At 42.3% G+C, this 23,667-nt stretch overlaps 2 protein-coding genes and 1 long non-coding RNA gene across 6 annotated transcripts in view; 1 reads left to right on the top strand and 2 right to left on the bottom strand.

The window, feature by feature from the left end:
• LOC145878540 (uncharacterized) overlaps positions 1-15,184 on the bottom strand; it is a 20,207-nt gene extending 5,023 nt beyond the window's left edge. For both annotated transcript variants that reach the window (XM_082973874.1, XM_082973873.1), the window contains exons 1-5: positions 14,899-15,184; positions 14,364-14,491; positions 14,041-14,205; positions 11,828-11,989; positions 3,853-3,961 (exon numbers count right to left, since the gene is read on the bottom strand). In XM_082973874.1, the coding sequence (XP_082830000.1) occupies positions 3,853-3,961; positions 11,828-11,989; positions 14,041-14,205; positions 14,364-14,491; positions 14,899-15,184 (850 nt within the window). The remainder of the gene's footprint in view (positions 1-3,852; positions 3,962-11,827; positions 11,990-14,040; positions 14,206-14,363; positions 14,492-14,898) is intronic.
• LOC106602471 (uncharacterized) lies at positions 12,521-14,033 on the bottom strand. Its single transcript, XM_014195140.3, has one exon. The coding sequence runs from the start codon at positions 13,792-13,794 to the stop codon at positions 12,940-12,942; it is 855 nt and encodes a 284-aa protein (XP_014050615.1). The 5' UTR covers positions 13,795-14,033; the 3' UTR covers positions 12,521-12,939.
• On the top strand, positions 15,029-23,664 carry LOC145878541 (uncharacterized). 3 transcript variants are annotated; one of them, XR_014391977.1, is made up of 4 exons: positions 15,029-15,264; positions 19,827-19,929; positions 22,271-22,384; positions 22,729-23,664. It is a non-coding gene; the product is annotated as an uncharacterized LOC145878541 (long non-coding RNA). The 3 variants fall into 3 exon arrangements; XR_014391976.1 differs by having other exon boundaries at positions 22,271-22,613; XR_014391975.1 differs by having other exon boundaries at positions 22,271-23,664.
• Positions 23,665-23,667: the final 3 nt, after the last annotated feature.

The raw sequence follows: 23,667 nt of genomic DNA, 5'->3' as shown, positions 1-23,667 counted from the left end.
CCACAGTTTGTTTCACAGAATCTTTGTTTGTTGCCTAAATTTGATGAGTCAGATCCAGATACTTACTTTGCTTTATTTGAGCGTATTGTGGAAGCTAGAGCTTGGTCAGATTTGGACATGACTATGTTGTTGCAATGTGTACTTACAGGTAAAGCACGTGAGGCTTTTGCAGCACTGAGTGTAGCTGACAGTGAAGTGTATGCTAAAGTTAAATCAGCAGTTCTGAAGGTTTACGAACTTGTGCCAGAGGCATATAGTCAACGTTTTCGTTACAGGAAAAGTTAGATTCACCAATCTATTCTGAGTTTGTTCGTGATTTGACTTCTGCATTTAATCGTTGGTGTACTGCTTCTGAAGTTAGTACTTTTGAGGGTCTGTCTAATTTGATTGTTAGAACAGTTAAATTGTGTGACCAGGTTGCTACATATATGAATGTAAAATTAAGTCTCCAAGTGATGCAGCAGTCCTTGAAGATGAGTACAGGCTAACACATAAAAGCCATTTTGAGTCAAACAGTGACATGTACCATAAAAATAACTTTACTTCTAGGAATAGTAGGTCCATTTTTTTTGGAGCTTCTTTCCAAAAGCCTCAGCAGAAGTTTAGGTCTGGGACTTAAAGCACCAGTTAATGCTAATACCTGTCACTACTGTTTAGTTGAAGGACATAGGTAGAGGATGATCTTTCTTCCAAAGTCAAAAAAGTCAGGTCAAGTTAAACCTGTTGTGTTGGCAGCTCCTGTTTCAGCCTCTGACCACCAGGGTGAGCTTTTTCAGCCACTAGTTGAGTTTGATTCTGTCTTCCCACTGATTTTCCAGCCTTTATTTCAGATGGTGTAGTGTCCCTGCTAGATGGCAACCAAAATGTTTCAATCAAGATCTTAAGAGACACTGGAGCTTTAGATTATTTTATTCTGGAATCTGTTTTTCCATTCTCTAAGGAGTCTGATACTGGCAGATGTGGTATGGGTTTAGTTCCATTATCTTCTCCTTTACACGAAGTTAGCCTAAAATGTGGTCTGGTAGAGGGTGATGTAGATGTTGGGGTTAGACCCCAGTTGCCAGTAGAGGGAGTCCACATGATTCTGGGGAATGACTTGGCAGGTAGTAAGGTGTGGGCAGATGGCAAACTAAACATCTGTATGAAGCAACCTTCAGTGTCCCCAGCAAGGGTATCTTCAGATCGCGACTGTCTCCTGAGGTATTTCCAGTTTGTGCTGTTACCTGCGCTGCCTCTCGTAATAAGGTTGAGAGTAAGCCAGAAAGTCTTGAGTTGCCAGTCAAACTCCAGACAAAACAGTTGACTAGTTCTAGAGATTCATTGATGGCTGAGCAAAAGGCTGATACTACCTTGGCTGATCAATTTGAGAAAGTTGTTCCTGATTCAGTGGTGAGGAATAGTGCTCAGTGTTATTTTCTTCTTGATGGGCTGTTGGTTATGAAATGCGTTCCACACTATGATCAGGGTCTAGGAGAACCAGTCTTTCAAATAGTTGTACCTACTACTTTGCGAAATAAAGTGTTGCAAACTTCACATGGTGATGTGGCAGGTCATATGGGTGTTCGTAAAACTTATGATCGCATACTCCGTTATTTTTTTCTGGCCACTTTTAGCGGGATGTAGCTCAGTTTATTAAAACTTGTCATACGTGTCAGCGTGCAAGCCAAACCAGGTTGTAAGCCATGTGAACCTGTTAAAATGTTATCACTCCTGTGATCTAAGCAAAGTGGAAGGCACTCCAGCGGTGAGGTCAGCGTTGACTGCTGCTCCAGTCACAGCATCTTGAGGCTTTAACTTTGTGGAGGGGGGAGAAGAGGAGGTAGTTAGGGTTTCGGATGAGGTCTTACAAGGTTGGTTGAAAAACTCCCAGACTTTACAAATCCTTGGTTTTGGTAGATCATTTAGACTCAGAAACATGATGAATTGGTAGCTCTTATTAGAAGCTACCCTTGTTTTCTGACACTCTATCGAAAACCCATTTAATTGCGCATGACATAGACATCGGAGATGCTAAGCCTATCAAACAGATTTTATTGTGTATCTCAGGAGAAGAGACTGCAATTGGACGACGTGGTCGTCTACTCAGACTCGTGGGAGGAGTATGTCTGGAGAGTGCAAGCCCTGTTTGAAAGACAGGTGTGGGCCAGGTTGACTATCACTTTGGAAAAGTGTGAGTTTGCCAAAGCTACTGTCACATACCTAGGCAAGGTTGTTGGTCAGGGTGTTGTCTGTCCCGTGGAAGCCAAGGTTCAGGCTGTGAAGCAGTTCCCACAGCCCTCCACAAAGAAAGAACTGATGCGCTTCCTGGGAATGGTGGGGTACTACCGTGCTTTCTGTAAACGTTTCGGTAGTAGTGTCCCCCCTGACAACCTGTTAAATTCAGCCTTGGCCTTCATCTGGTCCACCCAGTGTCAAGAGGCATTTGATGCAGTTAAGGCTCTTTTGTGTTTGGCACCCATGCTGCCAGCACCAAATTGAGAAACCTTTCAAATTGCAGGTAGATGCCAGTCAAATCGGTGCTGGGGCTGTGCTTCTCCAGGAAAATGATGACAATGTTGAGTGTCCAGTCAGTTTCTTTTCCCGGAAATGTAATAAGTATCAGCAAAACTATTCTGTAATTGAAAAGGAGGCTTTAGGTCTCATTGGTGTTTTACAGCACTTCGAAGTCTATGTTGGTTCTGGTTTAACCCCTTTAAATGTAGTCACTGACCACAACCCACTTATTTTTCTGAAGTCCCTGCAAAATCCCAACCAGTGCCTGATGTGTTGGGCTTTGTTCTTGCAACCATTCAACCTCAATATTACTTACCTTAGTGGTAAGGATAATATCATTGCTGATGCTCTGTCCTGTGCTCCTTTAGCCTAGTTTGTATTTTCTCTCTGCTGACCCCTGTGGGTCTGTCTGCGCCTCTTTTCTCTTAAATTGCTCCCCAGGTACCAGGGCTGCTGAGTTTGAGGATGGACAGTCAGCTAGGGGACATGGGGCTGCTGCTAGGAGCTGGGACTGGGGGGGAATTTTGGAATGTTTTAAATATGTTGGGTCGTAATTTGGAATGAGGGGGGGACCCTCATTTTAAGGAGGGGGGGGGGGGGGGGGGGGGGGGTCACGGCTCCTCTGCAGTGCAGGGGTGGTTCCTCCTACCGGCAGAGCAGGGTCGTTAGTGATTGGAGCTGGCGTGATTGGAGCCACCTGGGCTCACGGTATTAAACTGCTCCACTAACCACTCTCTCTCTCCCTGCTCCTCCAGGTATGATCCTGTTTTGGTTGTTCCTTTGTAGGTTTACTTAGTTTCCACTCAGTCATGTTCACAAACACAGATTCATGCATCCATGCACCTTACATAAACCCTACATTATGACATTTCCACACCTCCTTTTTCTTTGTTTAAAGTTAATAGTTTTTTGTTTTACAATAAAGAACCTTTTGATTGGCCTATACCTGTTCATGTCCCCTCATTTTTGCCAGAGGCTATGAGCCGGCCTGTGGCGTGCCATTCAGAGGGTGAATGGGCAAGGCAAAAAATTTAAGTGCCTTTCAACGGTTTGTGTCAAACTGCAACGCTGCTTTTTTTTCACCCTGAACAGTTTTCTGTGTATAAACAATGGTCCACCACCCAAAGGACATCGAGCCAACTTGACACAACTGTGGGACAGCATCCCTGTGGAATGATTTTGACACCTTGTGGAGTCCATACCCTGATGAACTGAGGCAGTTCTGAGGGTAAACGTGTGGGGTGGGTGCAACTCAATATTAGGAAGGTGTTCCTAATGTTTGGTATACTCAGTTTTATTGATTTCATTTTATGTAGATGCATCACTATTCCCATTGAAGTATATCTATGTCTCCCTTACCTTGCTCCCCCATCTTTAGTTCACTCAGCAGATCAATGCTCTCTGGTCCATCTTCTATTGTCTCCTCTTTGACCAGCAGCAGATCAGGCTTCCCATCCATGTCTACTGACTGTAAGAGATACAGAGTGAGAGGATGTTGGATCAAGAAATCTGATATGAACATCTTCTGATTGGGCAATGAGGGATTGCTATGAGTACTATGCAAACATGTTAGGTGATTTGCTTACTTTACACTATTTAAAAGGATAGTTCGGGATTTTGGAAATGAAGCCCTTATCTACTTCCCTTGAGTCAGATGAACTGGTGTATACCATTATGTCTCTGCGTCTAGTATGCAGGCAGTTTGAGGTCATTTGCAGAGCCAATGCTAACTAGTTTAGGTCAAAGAATGGAAGTCTTTGGGTACCCCTAGCATGCTTGCTGTACCCAAATACTTCCAGTGTTTAAGCTGAGCTAGTTAGCACTGGCTTGCAAAATGACCTCTAACTCCCTACATACTAGACGCAGAGACATAATGGTATACACCAGTTCATCTGACTCAAGGGAAGTAGATAAAGAGCTTAACCTGTTAGGGCTAGGGGGCAGTATTGACACGGCCGGATAAAAAACGTACCCGATTTAATCTGGTTACTACTCCTGCCCAGTAACTAGAATATGCATATAATTATTGCCTTTGGATAGAAAACACCCTAAAGTTTCTAAAACGGTTTGAATGGTGTCTGAGTATAACAGAACTCATATGGCAGGCCTGAGAGGATTCTATATGGGAAGTGGCCTGTCTGACAAGTTGTTGTTCATCTGGGCTCTTTTTATTGAAGACTGAGGATCTTTGCTCTAACGTGACACTTCCTACGGCTCCCATAGGCTCTCAGAGCCCGGGAAAAAGCTGAACGATATCGAGGCAGCCTCTGGCTGAAACACATTATCGCTTTTGGCAAGTGGCCAATCAAAGTACTATGGGCTTAGGCGCGTGCACGAGTCGACCCCGTGCTTTATTTTCTTTCGTCTGTTTACCTAAATGCAGATTCCCGGTCTGAATATTATCGCTTTTTTACGAGAAAAATGGCATAAAAATGGATTTTAAACAGCGGTTGACATGCTTCGAAGTACGGTAATGGAATATTTCGAATTTTTTTTGTCACGAAATGCGCCATGCTCGTAACCCTTATTTACCCTTTCGGATAGTGTCTTGAACGCACAGACAAAACGCCGCTATTTGGATAACTATGGATTACTTGGGACCAAACCAACATTTGTTATTGAAGTAGAAGTCCTGGGAGTGCATTCTGACGAAGAACACCAAAGGTAATAACATTTTTCTTATAGTAAATCTGACTTTGAGTGCTAAACTTGCTGGGTGTCTAAATAGCTAGCCCTGTGATGCCGGGCTATCTACTGAGAATATTGCAAAATGTGCTTTCACCGAAAAGCTATTTTAAAATCGGACATATCGAGTGCATAGAGGAGTTCTGTATCTATAATTCTTAAAATAATTGTTATGCTTTTTGTGAACGTTTATCGTGAGTAATTTAGTAAATTCACCGGAAGTTTGCGGGGGGGTATGCTAGTTCTGAACGTCACATGCTAATGTAAAAAGCTGGTTTTTGATATAAATATGAACTTGATTGAACAAAACATGCATGTATTGTATAACATAATGTCCTAGGTGTGTCATCTGATGAAGATCATCAAAGGTTAGTGCTGCATTTAGCTGTCTTCTGGGTTTTTGTGACATTATATGCTAGCTTGAAAAATGGGTGTCTGATTATTTCTGGCTGGGTACTCTGCTGAAATAATTTTAAACCTCTCCCTGTCTGAGTCTGTAAACCAAACATGTTTCAAGCAGACCACCATAGTCCCTTATGCCCAAGAACACTAAGGTAACCTGGCTAAATGACTACCGATCCGTAGCACTCACATCTGTAGCCATGAAATGCTTTGAAAGGCTGGTCATGGCTCATATCAACACTATTATCCCAGAAACCGTAGACCCACTCCAATTTGCATACTGCACCAACAGATCCACAGATGATGCAATCGCTATTGCACTCCACACTGCCCTCTCCCTGTTCACTCATGACTGCACGACTCCAACACCATCATTAAGTTCGCTGATGACACAACAATGGTAGGCCTGATCACCAACAACGATGAGACAGCCTATAGGGAGAAGGTCAGAGACCTGACTTTGTGGTGCAAGGACATCAACCTCTCCCTCAACGTGATCAAGACAAAGGAGATGATTGTGGACTACAGGAAAAGGAGGACTGAGCACGCCCCCATTCTCATTGACGGGGCTGTAGTGGAGCAGGTTGAGAGCTTCAAGTTCCTTGGCATCCACATCAACAAAAAACTAATATGGTCCAAGCACACCAAGACAGTCGTGAAGAGGGACGACAAAACCTATTCCCCCTCAGGAGACTGAAAAGATTTAGCATGGGTCCTCAGATCCTCAAAAGATTTTACAGCTGCACCATCGAGAGCATCCTGACGGGTTGCATCACTGCCTGGTATGGCAACTGCTCGGCCTCCGACCTGCCATCCAGGACCTCTATACCAGGCGGTGTCAGAGGAAGGCCCTAAAAATTGTCAGACTCCAGTCATCCTAGTCATAGGCTGTTCTCTCTGCTACTGCACGGCAAGCGGTACCGGAGCGCCAAGTCTAGGTTTAGGGGCAGAACTACAGATTTTGACCTTGTCAGCTTGGGGATTCGATCCAGCAACCTTTTGGTTACTGGCCCAATGCTCTAACCACTAGGCTACCTGCCGCTCCAAAATGTTATCTTATGTTTATGCACCAAATGGTTGTTTTATGAAATAGAGTAATAGATAATGTCTCATCTTCCTGGCATCTGGGAAACTAAGCTGGGTTGTGGGTAAAACACCATCCTGTGTATATAACCAAGGTGCCTTAACGGAGTTGGAACCAGTCTGACTAAGTATTTTTAGGTACTATATAATCAGTTCATTTTCAGTTAGGCTCTCAGCCCAACAGCTGTTGTGTTGACGGTTTCATTATTGCAATAATTAATCGATATTAAATAAAGATTGTTTGAAGCAATGACAAAGTCTCGCTCGGTACTAAATTTCCACGACTTGTAAACTCACTTTTGAGAAAGTGGCTTTGAATGTTTTGGTACTACTAATGGAGAGCCCTTTGTCTACACCCATTCAGCACCGTTCACACACTCTTAAGCTTTAAAGGTTGATCCGAGTGTTCTGTACTAACTTGCTAGCTACTTCCAGACATCTAAGTGAGAGAACGGCTCACTGAACATTACTCGCCCTAGCAGAGCTCGTTAGGCTGCTGTGTTATCCAGAGCGTTGGTGACTGCAACTGTGCTGTCAGATTGTCCATTCGTAAATTCATAGCGTTTAGCGTTCAGAGCTCACACTGGACGCTCTGGCCGATGAGTAGGGTTGATCCAAACGTTCTGACCTCACAACGGCAGTCAAGCGCCCAAGCTAACATTGGCTAGCTACTTCCAGACAGATAATGAGAGAACACCCCACTGACCATTTTATTCGACCTAGCAGGGCTGTTTTCATATTATCCAGAGCGATGGTGACTAACTGTGCAGCTGGCAACAATTTCATTTAGCTTTTTTGCTGACGTTTACTGACACCGGCTATTTTCAACGGGCTATTTTCAACGGGTGTTGAGCGTTCATAAATTCATCCGTTATTCTGCGCTCTGGCACACTAAGACGAGAGTCTTTTGTTAAGACATGTAGCTAGCTAGGTAAACAATGACCCATAATCCGAACTCATGACATTACTACCCTGCATGAATCTGCAGGTAGCTAACCAACCAGGTTCAATGTTAGCTAGCTAACATTAGGCTATAACTAGTCAAGCAAATGTGTCAAACGTGTAATATCTGAAAATGTAGCTAGCTAGACTATCTTACTAGTATACATCATGGTTGGACGCGACTCCTGTCGGATGCCATGGTTGCCCTTAGTTTGAAGATGTAATCCGGAGACAGGTGTTTACTCCATGTCCTTAGATATCATACTCAAATTCCACTGATTTCAAAACTCGGTCTCCAGACAGTAGAGAGCATACACATAACGTTAGCTAGCGAGCCAGCCACCTAACACTAGCTAGTTAACAGTACACTTTAACTTGACATTAGGTTTATAAATTTTTACTACGGGATCCATTTTTTAAAAAAAGTAGCGTTAGACAGGATAACCTAGACATACTGACAAGCTCAAATAGACAAGTGTGCTATATGGCAGACCAATCGAAACTAATCTCTCTGCATGTCCAGCCCCCTCATTATTTTAGCAACCTTCCCGCTAGCCATGATTTGCTGTCTTTTTTTTCTGGCTAAACCAACTAGGTTTGTAATTTAACCATTTTATTTGTATTTACAGACAGCATACAAGTTTGGGTCACATATTGGAAGACCTGTCCATTTAATTTATCAGCCAACAATATGAGTAGGCCTAACGAACAGCAAAAGCACTATTCAATCTACTTGTACAAAGGTCGACCTATTCCATTCTGTGCGAGAAATAAATATTCCTAACAGTCTGGGACAGTTGTGGAATGCGATAGATCTCATTAATACAACTACTAGCATCCCAAAAACTTTTTTACGCAATGTGACAGATCAGAACGCTTAGCTTAAAATGTTGATAAACTATTAGGCTATTTCTTCACATAAGAGCTGCAATGCGCACATGGTAGTAGGGTATAAGCGCGAATGTTCCATTAGCGGAAAACACCATTATCAAAAGTGATCGCAAAATGCAATTTTATGGTGAAAATGATCTAACCCAAACTTGAAACGCACTGCTTATGTATGCCAGTTAGGCTCTACACCCCTTGTAAAGCGCTAAATTGTGCTAAATTTTAAGAAGTTATTTGGCCACTTTAGTTGTGATACAAACCTTATAGGGCTATGGGCTAGGCTACATGAGGTGTGTGACTATGATTTGGAAATGTTGCAAAAAAAATGCATTGTTTCTTATGCTGGGCATCATTCACAAGTGATAGGCTAATATTGTCACCCATCAGACTATTCTTGATTTAATCTTGCCTTTAAATATTATTTAGTATGTATGTGAAATTTGTTTAGAATGGACCATTATCATGCACCTGTATCGAAACGGGGTCAGCGGGAAAAAAATGCATGTCATCTATGCACATAAATACCGAATGGAGGACACTTTCCCCGTGGTTTATTTTCATGCCAGCCAGGTAGGCTATACTCCTGTTGTAAATATAAGCAATGTGCTTAATATTAGGAAAGTTGAGTATGTAGGTAGGCCTAGCCTATAGAAAGCTGATCCTCCTATTTTTAGTAGAGGTCACTGTTTTCTCACGGACGATGCTGGGCCAATTGTGCGCCGCCCTATGGGACTCCCAATCACGGCCGATTGTCATACAGCCCAGGATCGAACCAGGGTCTGTAGTGACTCCTCTAGCACTTAGATGCAATGCCTTAGACTGCTGTTCCACTCAGTAGCCCATAAATATTCACAATAAGCACTTCTGCATTGCCCAATATAACATGTTTGAAAATAAACCGACCGTTGAGCTCAACATACTGAGACTTTAACTTGTGCTTAATAGTATTCTTGAACAGCACTGCCACTCCCCTTGCTTTGGGTATTATAATAGTATTTTGAAGATAAATACACAACGCAGAGGACGAGAGTACTAAACTAGAGTACTAATGGTAAATAGAGAATTGTCAATGGAAATAGTTGGTTTTCAGTTAAACAGCTGTTTAGAATTTGTGGCATGTCAGTCCTGAACTCAGAGCCACGTTTTCATTGGTCTGTACATTGAGTCTGGAGCAGGACATTTGTTATTTGGCCATTGGCCCAGTTGTACTACAAGGTCATCTGACTGGTCTACCCAAGGCTAGGGTGGGGTGTTATAAGTGGCATCCTGTTTCTTTGTTCTGTGGAGAAAATCTGAGGACAGGGGGAATGAACATCTACCTCCCAGAATAACATCTATGATTTGTCCTTTTCAAATAAATCTATTTTTCTCCCCCTGATTTGCTTTGGAGTTTGTGTTATTGAAGAATAACATCAACTGCTAACAGTGACTAAGATGTTAAAAATATTTCTCCAAAATATTTTTTCATTTGTTCCAAGACTTGTCCCATTAAATTAGTTTCTTGCAACAGGGCTATGACACAATTTCTTAATATAATTAATTATTTGTTTCCTTTTAATGTGACGTGCCATAGTTTCATGGAATGTGAAATCTATGTTCAATTCATTACCTGTCTTCTGTCTACTGGCCATAAATTAAAATACAAATGAGTAAACAAATGTCATAGCTGTAGTACCATAGGATGAAGTAGCCTCTCAGAGTAGGAGTAATCTAGGATCAGTTTAGCCTTTTAGATCATAATGAGTAAGGTTATTTGGAAAGATCAGTACTCTTACTCTGAGACTTTGTGGATACAAGCCCGGGTCTTGATAAATTTAGTCTCAAAAGGCCCTGTGCAGTCATATGTATTTTTCCTGTATTTTATATCCATTTCCACACTATTAGGTTTGAATAATACTGTAATATTGTGAAAATTATGATAATGCCTTTTAGTTTAAGAGCTGTTTAAAAAGTCCGCCTGAAATTTCAACCTGTTTTGGTGGGATGGAGTTTTGGCCTGCCTGGTGAAATCACCAGTTGGTAAATTGGTTAAATGGATACTTCGGTATCTTTGGTGATTTCATAATTACCCAGTCAGACACTCATGGATACCATTTTTATGTCTCTGCATGCAGTTTGAAGAAAGTTGAAGGTAGCATATACTGTAGTTAGCTTAGTGCAGTTGCTAAGTCTATGGGTATCTACTAGCCCGCTCCTCTCAAAGGCAGGGAAATGGACATTGTAACTACTTCAAAGCTAGGTGGTTCACACTTTGTACTCTTATTTTAACGTTAGTTGTTTGAAAAACATTTTTTGTAACTATTTTCTCCGAACTACGCATTTCATTAATCCGCTGTGACAGTGGGTGCAAGGATAGGCTGTGCGTGAGTGTCAACAGCTAAGACAGCGGGACAGCGACAGTTTTGAATGAGTTTGCTAGATATCAAGTAAACAAAGTATGAGAAGAGTACATCAACAATAAACCCCACAGTCAAAAAATGTATTTAGACCAGGATGAGAGAACGATGTAATGTGTTGAAATGTGGTGTGTTTAATGTTGGTTGAGTGTGATAATGTTGTAAAGAAATTTTAAAAAATTAAATACAAGTTTTTCTCAGAAGTGCTGATCGAGGATCAGGGCCCAGATTCACAAAACTTTCTTAAGAAATATGTTCTTAACTGCCATTTTTTTCCTTAACTATAGACTTAAGAAGCAAGTTAAGCAAAGTTGCTATTCCTCAAAGGTTATTGGAAATGTTCTTGCGCTATTTCTAATGTTTCTCCTTAAGCAAAAAGTTAAGAAATTAGATTCTGGAAAATGAAGTTATTGGAAATGTTCTTAATTACAAGATAGCTAAACCCTTGTCTTAAACTCAGGGCAGTGAGAGAAAAAGCTCATGAAAGCAATTGAACATGTTTAATTCACACAAACTTAATCTGAAAGTTCAGCATTGATTATTTTAAACCCAATAACATGTTTTAGAACAGTCATCTCAGTACGAAATATGCCAACATGATTGCCATTGCCAGCTAAATAGCTAGATAAAACGGTTGCCTAGCAACAAATATCTTAAGATTCGGAAGAAAATCATTAAATCTTAAGACATTGTTGAGGAATTGCACTTACTATCTTATGAACTAAGAACAAGAAGGATCCCCAAAAAATTCTTAAGATGGTTCGTAAGTTTGAGTAAGATGTGTTTTGTGAATCTGGGCCCAGTTCCCCACCTGTCTATATATTCATTATGATCTAAAAGGCAAAACTGATCTTAGATCAGCACTCCTACTCTAAAATGCTTTGTGGATACGGGCTCTGACCAAACACCATTCAGACAGCAGTTCACAGTGCACTCACCTCAGTGAGACTGTGTGTGGTTCTATGCTGCTCAGCTGGTTCCTCTGTGTGTTCAGGAGGAGGTGTAGTCTGGTTGTCCTCCATGACCATGGTCCCCTCAGGGTTCCCCAGACCCTCCTCACACCCCTCCTCCTTCACCAGCAGCACCTCTGGACCCTCCTCCTGGAAGAGACAGATGATACAGATTACACAGACATACACTCCCTCAGGTACGTACACTCAGATAATAAACACACTTTCAACATGGAGTGTTTACCCATCCCCACTACATGAGTCCTATACTGTAGTTACAGAATGACTTCATTGTTTTTAAACCCATCATGGTGGACATAAATATGTTGATAAGCTATGATAAGTCAAGTCAACATCAGACAAACCTGACTAATCTTTTGACGTGTACAGTAGGTGTTTGTTAGGTATTGGTCGTCCCTAATTAACACAGCCACACAATAAAAATTGGCTATAACATAAACATTAATGAAAACAAAAACGTGCTTTTTGGTTTTAATTTAAGATTAGCCATAAGGTATAGCAGTGAAGTTAAGTTTATAATCTAATTTTAAGAAGATACATTTTAGAAATAGGCAGGGTTTAGCCATAATCATGACTTTGTTAACTAGTGACTAACTTGGCTATGAAGCGCTGTAATGTGTATGCAGAATAGGGTGAGATAAGATGTGATGTATACTTAAGGGAGTTTCAATGAAAGTCTTAGAATGAAAAGTCCCATTTTGTGTTTATTAAACATAAACCAGTTTTAAATACACCATATGAAAACCACACATACACACTCAACAAAAAATCTGCATGAACTAGATAAACTGCATACATTTTCTCATTACAAGTGTCTTAGGAAAAACATTAAGTAGTTGAATGAAAGTAAGGAACTAGGCATTTGTGAACATTATATAGGCACCACAGAACAAACACTATGTAACTGACTTTTTCGGCTTAAATATGCCATATATAAACACACAATGTCTGGATGCAATATTCAACACTGAAATCTATTACTATCGTTATCTTTTTGCTGACTAAAATTAATATTTTCCTTTAATGCAGGGTTTGAGCTAAACGTCAGAAGCTATCGAGTGGAATGGTTACTTTCTATGCTATAGAGTGGAATGGTTTTTCTGCTGGTGTATCCTGAGGTAGCTCCTCTCTGAGAACCTCTTCCTGCAGTGCGTACAGGCAAATGGCCTCTCTTCCGTGTGGACCTTCAGGTGCATCTTCAGCTGGTGCTGGCGGGAAAACTTCTTCTCACAGTGGAGGCAACTGAAGGGTTTTTCCCCTGTGTGGACCCTCTGGTGCCTCTTCAGGTCACCAGCCTGAGCAAAGCGCATTTGACACTGGGTACAGCTGAAGGGTTTCACCCCTGTGTGGACCCTCTGGTGCCTCTTCAGGTTGCCAGCCTCAGCAAAGCACATATGACACTGGGAACAGCTGAAGGGTTTCTCTCCTGTGTGGACCCTCTGGTGGATCTCCACCTTCTGGGGGCAGCTGAAGCCTTTGTTACAGAACATGCAGAGGAACCGTCTCTCTTTACTATTGCCCGATGTGGCTCCCACTCCCAGAGCCTGGGCTATAGCCCTGTCATTTGAGTTCAGTACCTGATTGAAAAGAACGCTGCCATGTGAATTGGAAAGTGCCTTAGAAGTGAATACGGCATCGTGATCCCTGAATGCGTGTAAAGTGGAGTGAGTCGTGACATTTAGATTTGTATCTAAGCTTCCCCTGTAATCAAAGGAATCTCTGTCCTGTGAGTGTCCGTCTCCTAGGTGACCATCTGCATTCCATGTGGGAGGAGCGTCGCCCTCCACTTTCACAGTCACGTCATCTACCACTATAACCTCCCCCTTCTTATCTAGGCACCCTTCAGAGTATACACTACTACTGTACCGGTTCCAGTCCTCTCTAGACAGATCAGTCTGTCTCTCTAAACCCAAGGGCATGTTGCCAGGGTTCATCTCTGTAGCGTAAGAACAAGACGGATCATCACCGCCAGTGTCGAATGTGTCACCATCTCCACGGGAATTAACTGTCCCCTGGCTCTGGTGAAATACTGCTAAGTATTCTGAGCCGGGAGCAAGACGACTGCCCAGTCTCTCTGGGTCTGATCTGTGGTCAGATCCTGTGTGTAAGAGCCTTTGTGTTACAGTTAAAGTCTCTGTGTCTGTCTCTGACTTGAGGATGGTGTTCAGCGTTCCACTGACCTCCGTGATCCTGCGTCGGGTCCTGGCCTGGGGCGCAGCAGCGAGGTCCTCGGTGGCTACATAGGGCGCCACTCCAGCCGCTGCTCCAGTCTGGTGCCGTGGGTCCTTCTCTCGTTCAGTCCTCTCCAGCTTGACCCCAGGACCTGCTGCATTTTCATCTGCAGACTGACATAAGAAAAGGGGAGGCTATTACCGGTTCATGAGTAGAATTGGATAACAATGTTGTAGGGATGTGAGCAAGTGAATAGCTGAGGTGAGCCTTTCTGAAATAAACTGGCCACATTTGATTAACTGTAAGTTTGATGTAATACTATTACACAAACCTCTATCACAATAACATGCTGGGTTGAGGTTCCACTCCCCTCATCAACAGTGATTGGTTCATCTCTCCACGCATTGTGTCCCGCAGGCTTCACAAAGCCCCTGTGGTCTCCAGTGAGATGTCCTTCACCTGAGAGAGTGATTGGGGAAAAGGTTGGTTAGGTACTGTCAATGCTGAACGCTAAATTGTACACTATTGACAGTTTTGACACTGTCTACAATTGGCAAGGATGTAAGGTAACACTACTTATAATTCCTTGATTTACTATGTATTGATATGATGCGTGGAACATAATACATCTATTGTTTTCTATTAGTAAATGGGAAATACCAGTAAATCAATAATCTGGTTTGAATATGATAGTGTTTTTCTGCAAGTTAGCTTAGTAACCAGGGGAATTATTGCATACTATCCCAAAACTGACCAAGACCCAATTCTGATTAACCATATGTGGTAAACATCTAACGTCACACATGCGCAGATGTGATCGGGGCGACAGGCCCCGCAGCATCGGCCTTCTGCAAAATGTAGCCAACCTCTTGCCGTTCCTTTGTATCGGTCGGGGATCTTGACACTACTGGGACCACCGGCGAGAACGCGTTCTCGCGTCCTCTCTGCGCGCTCCCGTGCCACCTTCATTTCAAGTAGCTGTAGTTTTCTCCGCAATGCCCTGCTTTCATTCTGGCTTTGAGTTATTTCCAAACGAAACACTGCATAGTCGTCGTCTACGAGTTTACAGATATCTGCCACGGCTGCATTCGCTAGCACCTCCATGATGGAGGCTATTTGAGTGTGAAAAACCATAGGCCTACAGTTAGCCATTGTTAGCAGCTAGCTAGCGTTACCTTAATAACATCTATCAACCAAGACCTGTCTCCAACGCGAATTTAACACTGCCTGGGGTAAGTATGTGTGGCTGTGCAGTTACATAAGTAATATTTGGAGTTTCAAGGTGATAATAAAAGTCTATATAACAATTAAAACGCTGCCGTGGATATTGTTCTTGGTTACTTTTCACTTCCGAATACAGTTCTTCTTCAGTGGTTTTTAAATGGCGGTTGGCAACCAACTTTAGTGATGCATTACCGCCGCAAATTGAACTGGAGTGTGGACCAGAGACGGCGAAGGTCAAAAGCCTAGTTCACCTCCCTACCCAATTAAACCATTATACCTAAGGAAATTGAATACATTAAATACAATATCACCTTATGGTTTTCTGAATGTTAAAGAGTAAGCTGTTCGATCCATGTACGGATCGTTCAATCAATATCTGAACTTCTTGACCGGAACCTTGGGTAAACCACTAGGAGCAGAGCGCCACGATATAGAACTGTCAAACGTTCACTCCTGAGATGGATAATGAGAGCAACATGGAAATTGTGTTTGTGAGAAGAGACTTTCATGCATGGGCAGGGTGTATTTGTGAGAGTGCAGAAATCTCTGCATGCACTCGGACTAATTTATTGCATTCGACAATGATTTTGAACTTGTTCAATATCAATGTTTCAAGCTCTCAAGTTTAATTTCCAGCCCAGCCCTACCTATGCACGATCAAAGTAGTTTATGCGCTCGCGCAACTAGTTTTCTTAGATACAAATCTGCTCGCGCTGTGATTTATTTTCTTGCTCGCGTGCTCATCTCGATTTGGCACTCATCTGACGCCATAGACAATCAGGATACAGAACCAATTAACATTGTACCTATAGTATTGCCTCTAATGATTAATGGTTCAAATGAAAGGGATTTGCATATAACTTGTTATTTGCATTTTAAAAAAAGTACATTTTTTTTGTTGTATTTTACCCCCTTTTTCGATCTTGTCTCATCGCTGCAACTCCCCAACGGGCTGGGAGACAAAGGTCGAGTCATGCATCCTCCGACACATGACCCGCCAAACCGCGCTTCTTAACACCCGCCCGCTTAACCCGGAAGCCAGCCGCACCAATGTGTCGGAGGAAACACCGTTCACCTGACAACCGACGTCAACCTGCAGGCGCCCGGCCCGCCACAAGGACTTGCTAACCCGGATGACGCACTCCCTACCCTGTAGTAACATCTCTAGCACTGCAATGCAGTGTCTTACATGTTGACCACACCGCTCGCGTCCATGTTGATTTTGGCCACCCACATCAGACACGATCAGGACACGCAGGTTGAAATATCAAAACGAACTCTGAACCAACTGTATTAATTTGGGTACAGGTAGAAAAGCATTATACATTTATGGCAATTAGGTTGCTGTTGCTAGCTAATTTGCCCTGCGATATAAACATTGGGTTGTTAATTTGCCTGAAATGCACAAGGTCCTCTGACAATTAATCCAGAGAAAAGGGAAAACAGAGTTTGTTTCTAGTAATCTCTCCTTCTTTGGACTTTATATGGCAGTTGGCAACCAACTTTAAGGTGCAGTACCACCACCAACAGGACTGGAGTGTGGACCTCAGTTCACCTTTCAAATCACCCACGTGGATATAAACTCCTAAATACCAATGAGGATATGGGAGAGGCTATGCAGACGTGCGCAAGCAGTGATGGAAAATAAATGTACATACATGTTATTCAAACGCTTGCGCAATTATACATGCGGACCACACTGCCCGCGTCATGTGCGCGAGCATGCAAAATAAACATTTTATAGATTGTCAATCATCAAATCATTGGAATGAGAAAAGCAGTCACTGTAGTGGGTCATGTGACCAACCCTGAGTCGAAATTGGCCTTGGTCAGTGAGACAGTAACTTCCACATCCTTTACAACCTTAACGACTAAGCTGTAGCCTACAATATTGTGGATAGGTTCTATAACATGCCACCGATCACCACAAGCTTCAGTGCCTAAGAGTTTAGACAACATGACCACATGGGCAGTCAGCCGCGATCAGGTGAAATTCGCGCGTCATGACCAATGATAGATATATATACCAGGGTTTTCCAAAGTTGGTCCTTTTGGGGACGGACACCACCTTGGAACATAATAAATAAAATAAAAACATGTAAAACCAAAATGTGTGCAGTAGAGGGGTTAGTTACTGTATACAGTGCATTCTGAAAGTATTCAGATCCCTTGACTTTTTCCACATTTTGTTACGTTACAGCCTTATTCTAAAATGTATTCAATTGTTTTTTTCCCCCTCAAATTTACACACAATACCCCATAATGACAAAGCTAAAACAGTTTTTATACATTTTAGCAAATTTATATATACACATAAAATAATTTACATAAGTATTCAGACCCCTTTACTCAGTACTTTGTTGAAGTACCTTTGGCAGCGATTACAGCCTTGAGTCTTGGGTATAATGCTACAAGCTTGGCATACCTGTATTTGGGCAGTTAATCCCAAGCTCTGTCAGGTTGGATAGGGAGCATCGCTGTACAGCAATTTTCAGGTCTCTCCAGAGATGTTCAAGTCTGGGCTCTGGCTGGACCACTCAAGGACATCAGAGACTTGTCCTGAAGCCACTCCTACGTTGTCTTTGGCTGTGTGCCTAGGGTCGTTGTCCTGTTGGAAGGTGAACTCTAAACGTGACGCTTGGCTTTCAGGCCAAAAAGTTCAATCTTGGCTTCATCAGACCAGAGAATCTTGTTTCTTATGGTCTGAGAGTCCTTTAGGTGCCTTTTGGCAAACTCCAAGCGGGCTGTCATGTGCCTTTTACTGAGGAGTGGCTTCAGTCTGGCCACTCTACCATAAAGGCCTGATTGGTGGAGTGCTGCAGAGATGGTTGTCCTTCTGGAAGGTTCTCCCATCTCCACAGAGGAGCTCTGTCAGGGTGACCATCGGGTTCTTGGTCACCTCCCTGACCAAGGCCTTTTCCCCCGATTGCTGAGTTTGGCCGGGCGGCCAGCTCTAGGAAGAGTCTTGGTGGTTCCAAACTTCTCCCATTTAATAATGATGGGAACTTTTATATAGGTGTGTGCCTTTCCAAATCATGTCCAATCAATTGAATTTACCACAGGTGGACTCCAAGTTGTAGAAATATCTCAAGGATGATCAATGGAAACAGGATGCACCTGAGCTCATAGCAAAGGGTCTGAATACTTATGTAAATAAGGTTAATTATTATATTTTTTTTTGTACCCCCTTTTTTCTCCTCAATTTTGTGATTACGAACTCGTCTCATTACTGCAACTCAACGGGAGAGGGCAAGGTCGAGTCACGCGTCCTCCGAAACATGACTTTGGTCGTCAGTTGAACAGTGTTTCCTCCGACGACACATGGTGCAGCTGGCTTCCGGGTTAAGCGAACAGGTGTTAAGAAGCGCGGTTAGGCGGGTCATGCGTCCTCCGAAACATGACTCGACCTTGCCTTCTCCGGAGCCCGTTGGGAGTTGCAGTCACAATGTGTTAATCTGATTAGGCTACTTCAAAAGTCCCCTGTAGGCTACCTGCCCATGATCATCCACTCCACTCTGATATAACTCCAAACTGCACAATGGCCATTTGATTAATGGAACGAGACATCTGTTGCAAAACACCAAAAAGTTTAATGACGTTCAAAGATTGTCAAACCAAGCCTTCGATACTGAGTAGGGATGGATGTATTTTTTTGTTTGTCGAGATTGACGTACTCTACTTGATTGTGGCACAAACCATGATGAGAAGCGCTAAAAGTCGGTAATCGGTATTCAATTGTGCGTTGCTGATTGGTTGTGTGTGGCGCATTCGTACAGAAACCTGTTGGTTCAAAATTCATTGCATATATTTGATATCATCATGAATATAGCATCAAAATGTTGAAATTCTGACTTCCCCCTAGCTGATCATTATCTGCAGCCAGCTCTGATCATAGTGTAATGAGACAGGCAGGGAGAGTGAGTTTGTCGGTTGTGGTCAGCGAGTTAGCCCTGCGTGGCATCGACTGTGCCACAAAACCATTCTGAAGTGGTAAAGTCGATATCCAAGTTTACAAACACAGGGTTGCATCAGTTATTGTTATTCATGGTGTTAATAATCATTTTAGAGTTCATTTTATGAGGGGGGAGGGTGTTTATTTTAACTGTCCCTAAACAATTCATTGTAATTTATGGTAAATTCATTAAACATATCATTTAGACCCCGTGTTTATTTGAAACAGGCCTTTATTTGCTGAAATGTGTGCTGTTGTCCTGTTATTAAAAGGGACTGGCGGCGAAATTTGAGACTAAGTTTAATTGAAGGTCAATATTCACAAAGCCTCTGAGTAGGAGTGCAGACCTAGGAACAGTTTTGCCTATTAGATCATAATGAATACTTTTACACTGAGAATCTTTGTGTAAATGCGCCAAGGTCTTGATTAATTTTGTCTTAAGTGTGGGACCATTACTTTGAATTATAAAACCATTAAAGAGTGTCAAGTAATCAAATCAACTAACATTTGCATAATACTCATAGCAATCCCTCATTTCCCAACTAGAAGATGCTCAATAGCAGGGTGCTCATGTCAGATTTCTTGATCCAACATCCTCTCACACTGTATCTCTTACAGTCAATAGAGATGGAGAATGGGAAGCCTGATCTGCTGCTAGTCAAAGAGGAGACAATAGAGAACGGACCAGCGAGCATTGATCTGCTGAAGATGGGAGAGCAAAGTAAGGGAGAAATACATATAGCCTACATACAGTAGATCTTGTTGTGGAAATTCTTACTAAGAGAGACTGTCATTTCTTCAAACAATGATCTTAATTCAATATCGATTAATTATTGCAATAATGAGGCTGTCCACCCTACACTCTAAAATGTGTTGCCTAGGCTTAACCTTTACAGACAATGCTGGTTCTTATATAACACACTAAGAATGCTTAGTCATGGCTGGTTCCACCCCTCCCATGCCGATCATGCCGATTGGCGGCATGGGAGGGGTGGAATGCCTTTGGTGCTGTTTCCCAGATGCAAGAATGATTAGACACAATAAGGGTTTTGTTCTATTCTTCTAGGCTCTCTCTCTGTCTCTCTCTGTCTCTCTGTCTGTGTCTGTCTGTTACACCCACCACATATTATCTATGGAATGCCAGCTGTAGGTTTTTAGGCTCCTCTCAGTTCACACAGACACAGATGAGAGAGTACCCATCAAAGCTGTTCGATGCATAAACAGTATTATAACATAATCTTGTAATTTGTCTCACAATCTTCAATGGTAAAGTGATGCGCCTGGCTATTATTTTGTCTTTTTCATCATTCATAAAATTAAATCAATGCAACTTATGTTACAAACACACATTATAATGTATGAACTTGACCTACCACCTATTTGTGACCTATGTAGCAAAATTAGAAAGTGTTTTTTACATTGGATACCAGTTTCTCTACTTTTATATCATACAATGTGAAAGTAATTCTGCTTTGAAAGTTGATAAACTTAACCCCACTTTTGAGAAAATGTCACTTGAATGTTTTGGTACACCTACTGGAGCGCTCTTCTTTGTCTACACCCATTCAGCATAGTTCACTCCCTCTTAAGCCTTAGCCCCACCCATCTCTTTAAGGATTCACATGTGAGGCCACGTGGTAAACATAGTAAGATGGCATAGTAAACAACCAAAGATTTCAAGACTTCAAAGCAGTGAAAGTAGTATAAAAAAGTAATAGTAAAAATACACTATCTAGTCCTTGGCCTATATCCTAATTTGGCTTTGGTGCAGGTCATGTTGTTCTTCACATTACCGTCTCTGGTAAACACACACTAAAATCAACGTTTATTTGTCACATGCACAGGATACAGAAGTTGTAAACGGTACAGTGAAATGATTACTTGCATAGTGGAGTGTTTTGTTTAGACAGGTAGGTAGCTAGCTAAACAATCAACCATAATCCCAACTCATACTACCATGCACCATGCATGAATCTGCAGGTAGCTAAAGCTAACCAACTTGGTTCAATGTTAGCTAGCTAGCTAACATTAAGCTATAACTAGCAATGCAAATGGATTTCTGAGAGACAAATAATATTACTACACAGATCATACACGTAACGTTAGCTAGTGAGCCAGCCAGCTAATGTTAGCTAGCCAACAGTACACTAACTTGCATTGAAAACAACTTTCTGAAAAAAATTCTAACATATATGAAATTGTAGCTGGACTCTTATCCGTATACATGGATGAACGCTTCTCCCTCTCTGTCATGGATGCCATGGTTGGCCTTAGTTGAAATGTAATCCAGAGACAGTTGTTTTATACAACCGCCTTCAGGGTCCTCTTTTTGACTCCCTTCGCAATTGCAATCATACTCTGTTTCCACCAGACATTCCACTGATTTCAAAACTTGGTCAACTTCTTCCATGACAACAACACTGTTGATCGCCGTTTCTTCCACATCACTGTCATCAAAAGACTACAATGTCTGGTTAAATGAAACTGTTTTTACCTAAGTCAGGGATTTCCTCATTGTCTGATTCATTTTAAGAGTCCTAGAGTCAGCATGGCACGATCGTCCTCCAGAAAGTAGACCTTCACAACTCTTTCTCTCTGATCGTTGTCGATAGCGCCTGTTTCATTAAGGGCACTTTTGCAGTTCTTCATGACGTCTTTCACAAATCTGTGGTAGAAATTATTATCTACACATACTGAGAAGCTCATGTTATAGATGGAAGCATGCTACATGGCAGACCAATCCGAGCTCATCTCTCTGCATGTCCAGCCCATCCATTATCTTAGCCAATCATGGCAAGCAGGAAGGTTCCTGTCTCTTTCTGTGGCTAAACCAATTAGGCTCACAATATAACAATTGTATTCATATTTACAGATGGCATACAAGTTTGTTATAAAGGCATATGAAAGTTTACATGTTCCAGAAGGCATTTCTGCACAAAAACGCATTTTGATTAAAAAAACAAACATTTTGTTACGTTCAAATACCTCTCCTGTGAAGTAGTGACGTGCGACATACGCCTAGCTTCCTGAAACCGGTCACATTTTCTAACCTCTTTCTGTAGGTGGTTGGCTGGAGGCTAACAGATGAGTCTGCGTGTCAATCTTGGATTCCAAGACCCAGACGGGTGCAGCCAAGGGCCTAGGGGACGACATCACAGATCAGGCCAGGACCAGAGGTGACATAGTGGAGGTCAATGGATAGGACAGCGTCTTCAAATCTGGGCTGGGGACAACACTTTTCACCACAACCAGAAACTGACAGTTTAACACAAAACAACAACAAAACTTAGTCTCCATGACAACATACTGGCTGAGACTAGGGCGAGGCATAGATTTTGTCTACTTCATTCTGGAATCAACACATATGGACTTCTTTTTTTTACTCCAATGGCTCCATATTGTTAGGTACTTGAATCCCAGTTTTAGAGACTGGCTTGACTGTGGTTAACATTTTATAATTATCATGTTTCTGTGTGTACAGAAAATTGTTTCTTATATAAACCTTTATGCATTTCTGTAGAATTTGTGTTTACAGTCTGTAGTCCATGAAGACCTGCTGGTTTTCGGTGTTGCTGGTAGGAGAGACTGGACCTCTGAGGTGGCTAGTCACAAACCCTGGCCCCGGATCAGGACACTGGATCAGGAGCCATCTCTCTTCCTTCCCGAGTCGGAACTGGCACCGAACCGCTAGGGACAAAGACTCCACCACCACACAGATCACCACCAGTGGACAGGGGGACTGAACAACCTCAGTCCTACTGGTCATCAGATAGACCGAGGCTCCAGTCATGGATCCAGTCTGCAGCCCAGACCCTTCTCTTCAGTCTCAGAGCAGGGATGAAGCAGGGCCTGATAGAGAGAGACCCTCCTGTTCTTATGATACAAACACCACAGTATCCATGATGAACAGAGCAGGTCACCCTGGGCTTCAGCCTTCACAGAGAGTGGTGGGAGACCCCCCTGATGGTAGTCTATCAGCAAATCTGTCTTCTCCTTCAGGGTCTCATCTAATGCCTGGTGACTGGGTTAATAGAAAGCCTGGACCTGGGTCTAGCCTTCCTCAGTTGCCTCATGGTTACCCCACCAATACAGACGGTGCCAGGATGGGTATTCACAAAAAAAGGTACAGTGCATTCGCAAAGAATTCATACCCCTTCCCATTTTCCACATTTTGTTACGTTACAGCCTTATTCTAAAATGGATACAATTTAAAATTAGGTGTTTATCGAACATATGATTAAATGTACTGATATGCTGATTGTGAAGGTGGATTTTATGGTGTTTATCGAACATATGATTAATTGTACTGCATAAACGAACAAAAAGTCAAAGAAACTGGAGCTGAAAAGTTTTTGGGTTTCCAGGACTTCACTGCCGAAACATGGCAAAGAATACTGTCCGAATATGCTCTTCTTCTCAGGCCCCAGAGCCTAAATAAAGGAGTACATTGAGTTTTGCC

This window comes from Salmo salar, chromosome 04 (assembly GCF_965601325.2).
Source record: "Salmo salar chromosome 04, fSalSal1, whole genome shotgun sequence".
Lineage (NCBI taxonomy): Eukaryota > Metazoa > Chordata > Actinopteri > Salmoniformes > Salmonidae > Salmo > Salmo salar.
The sequence above is the reverse complement of the archived record's forward strand: the minus strand, read 5'-3'. Positions and strand labels throughout refer to the sequence as shown.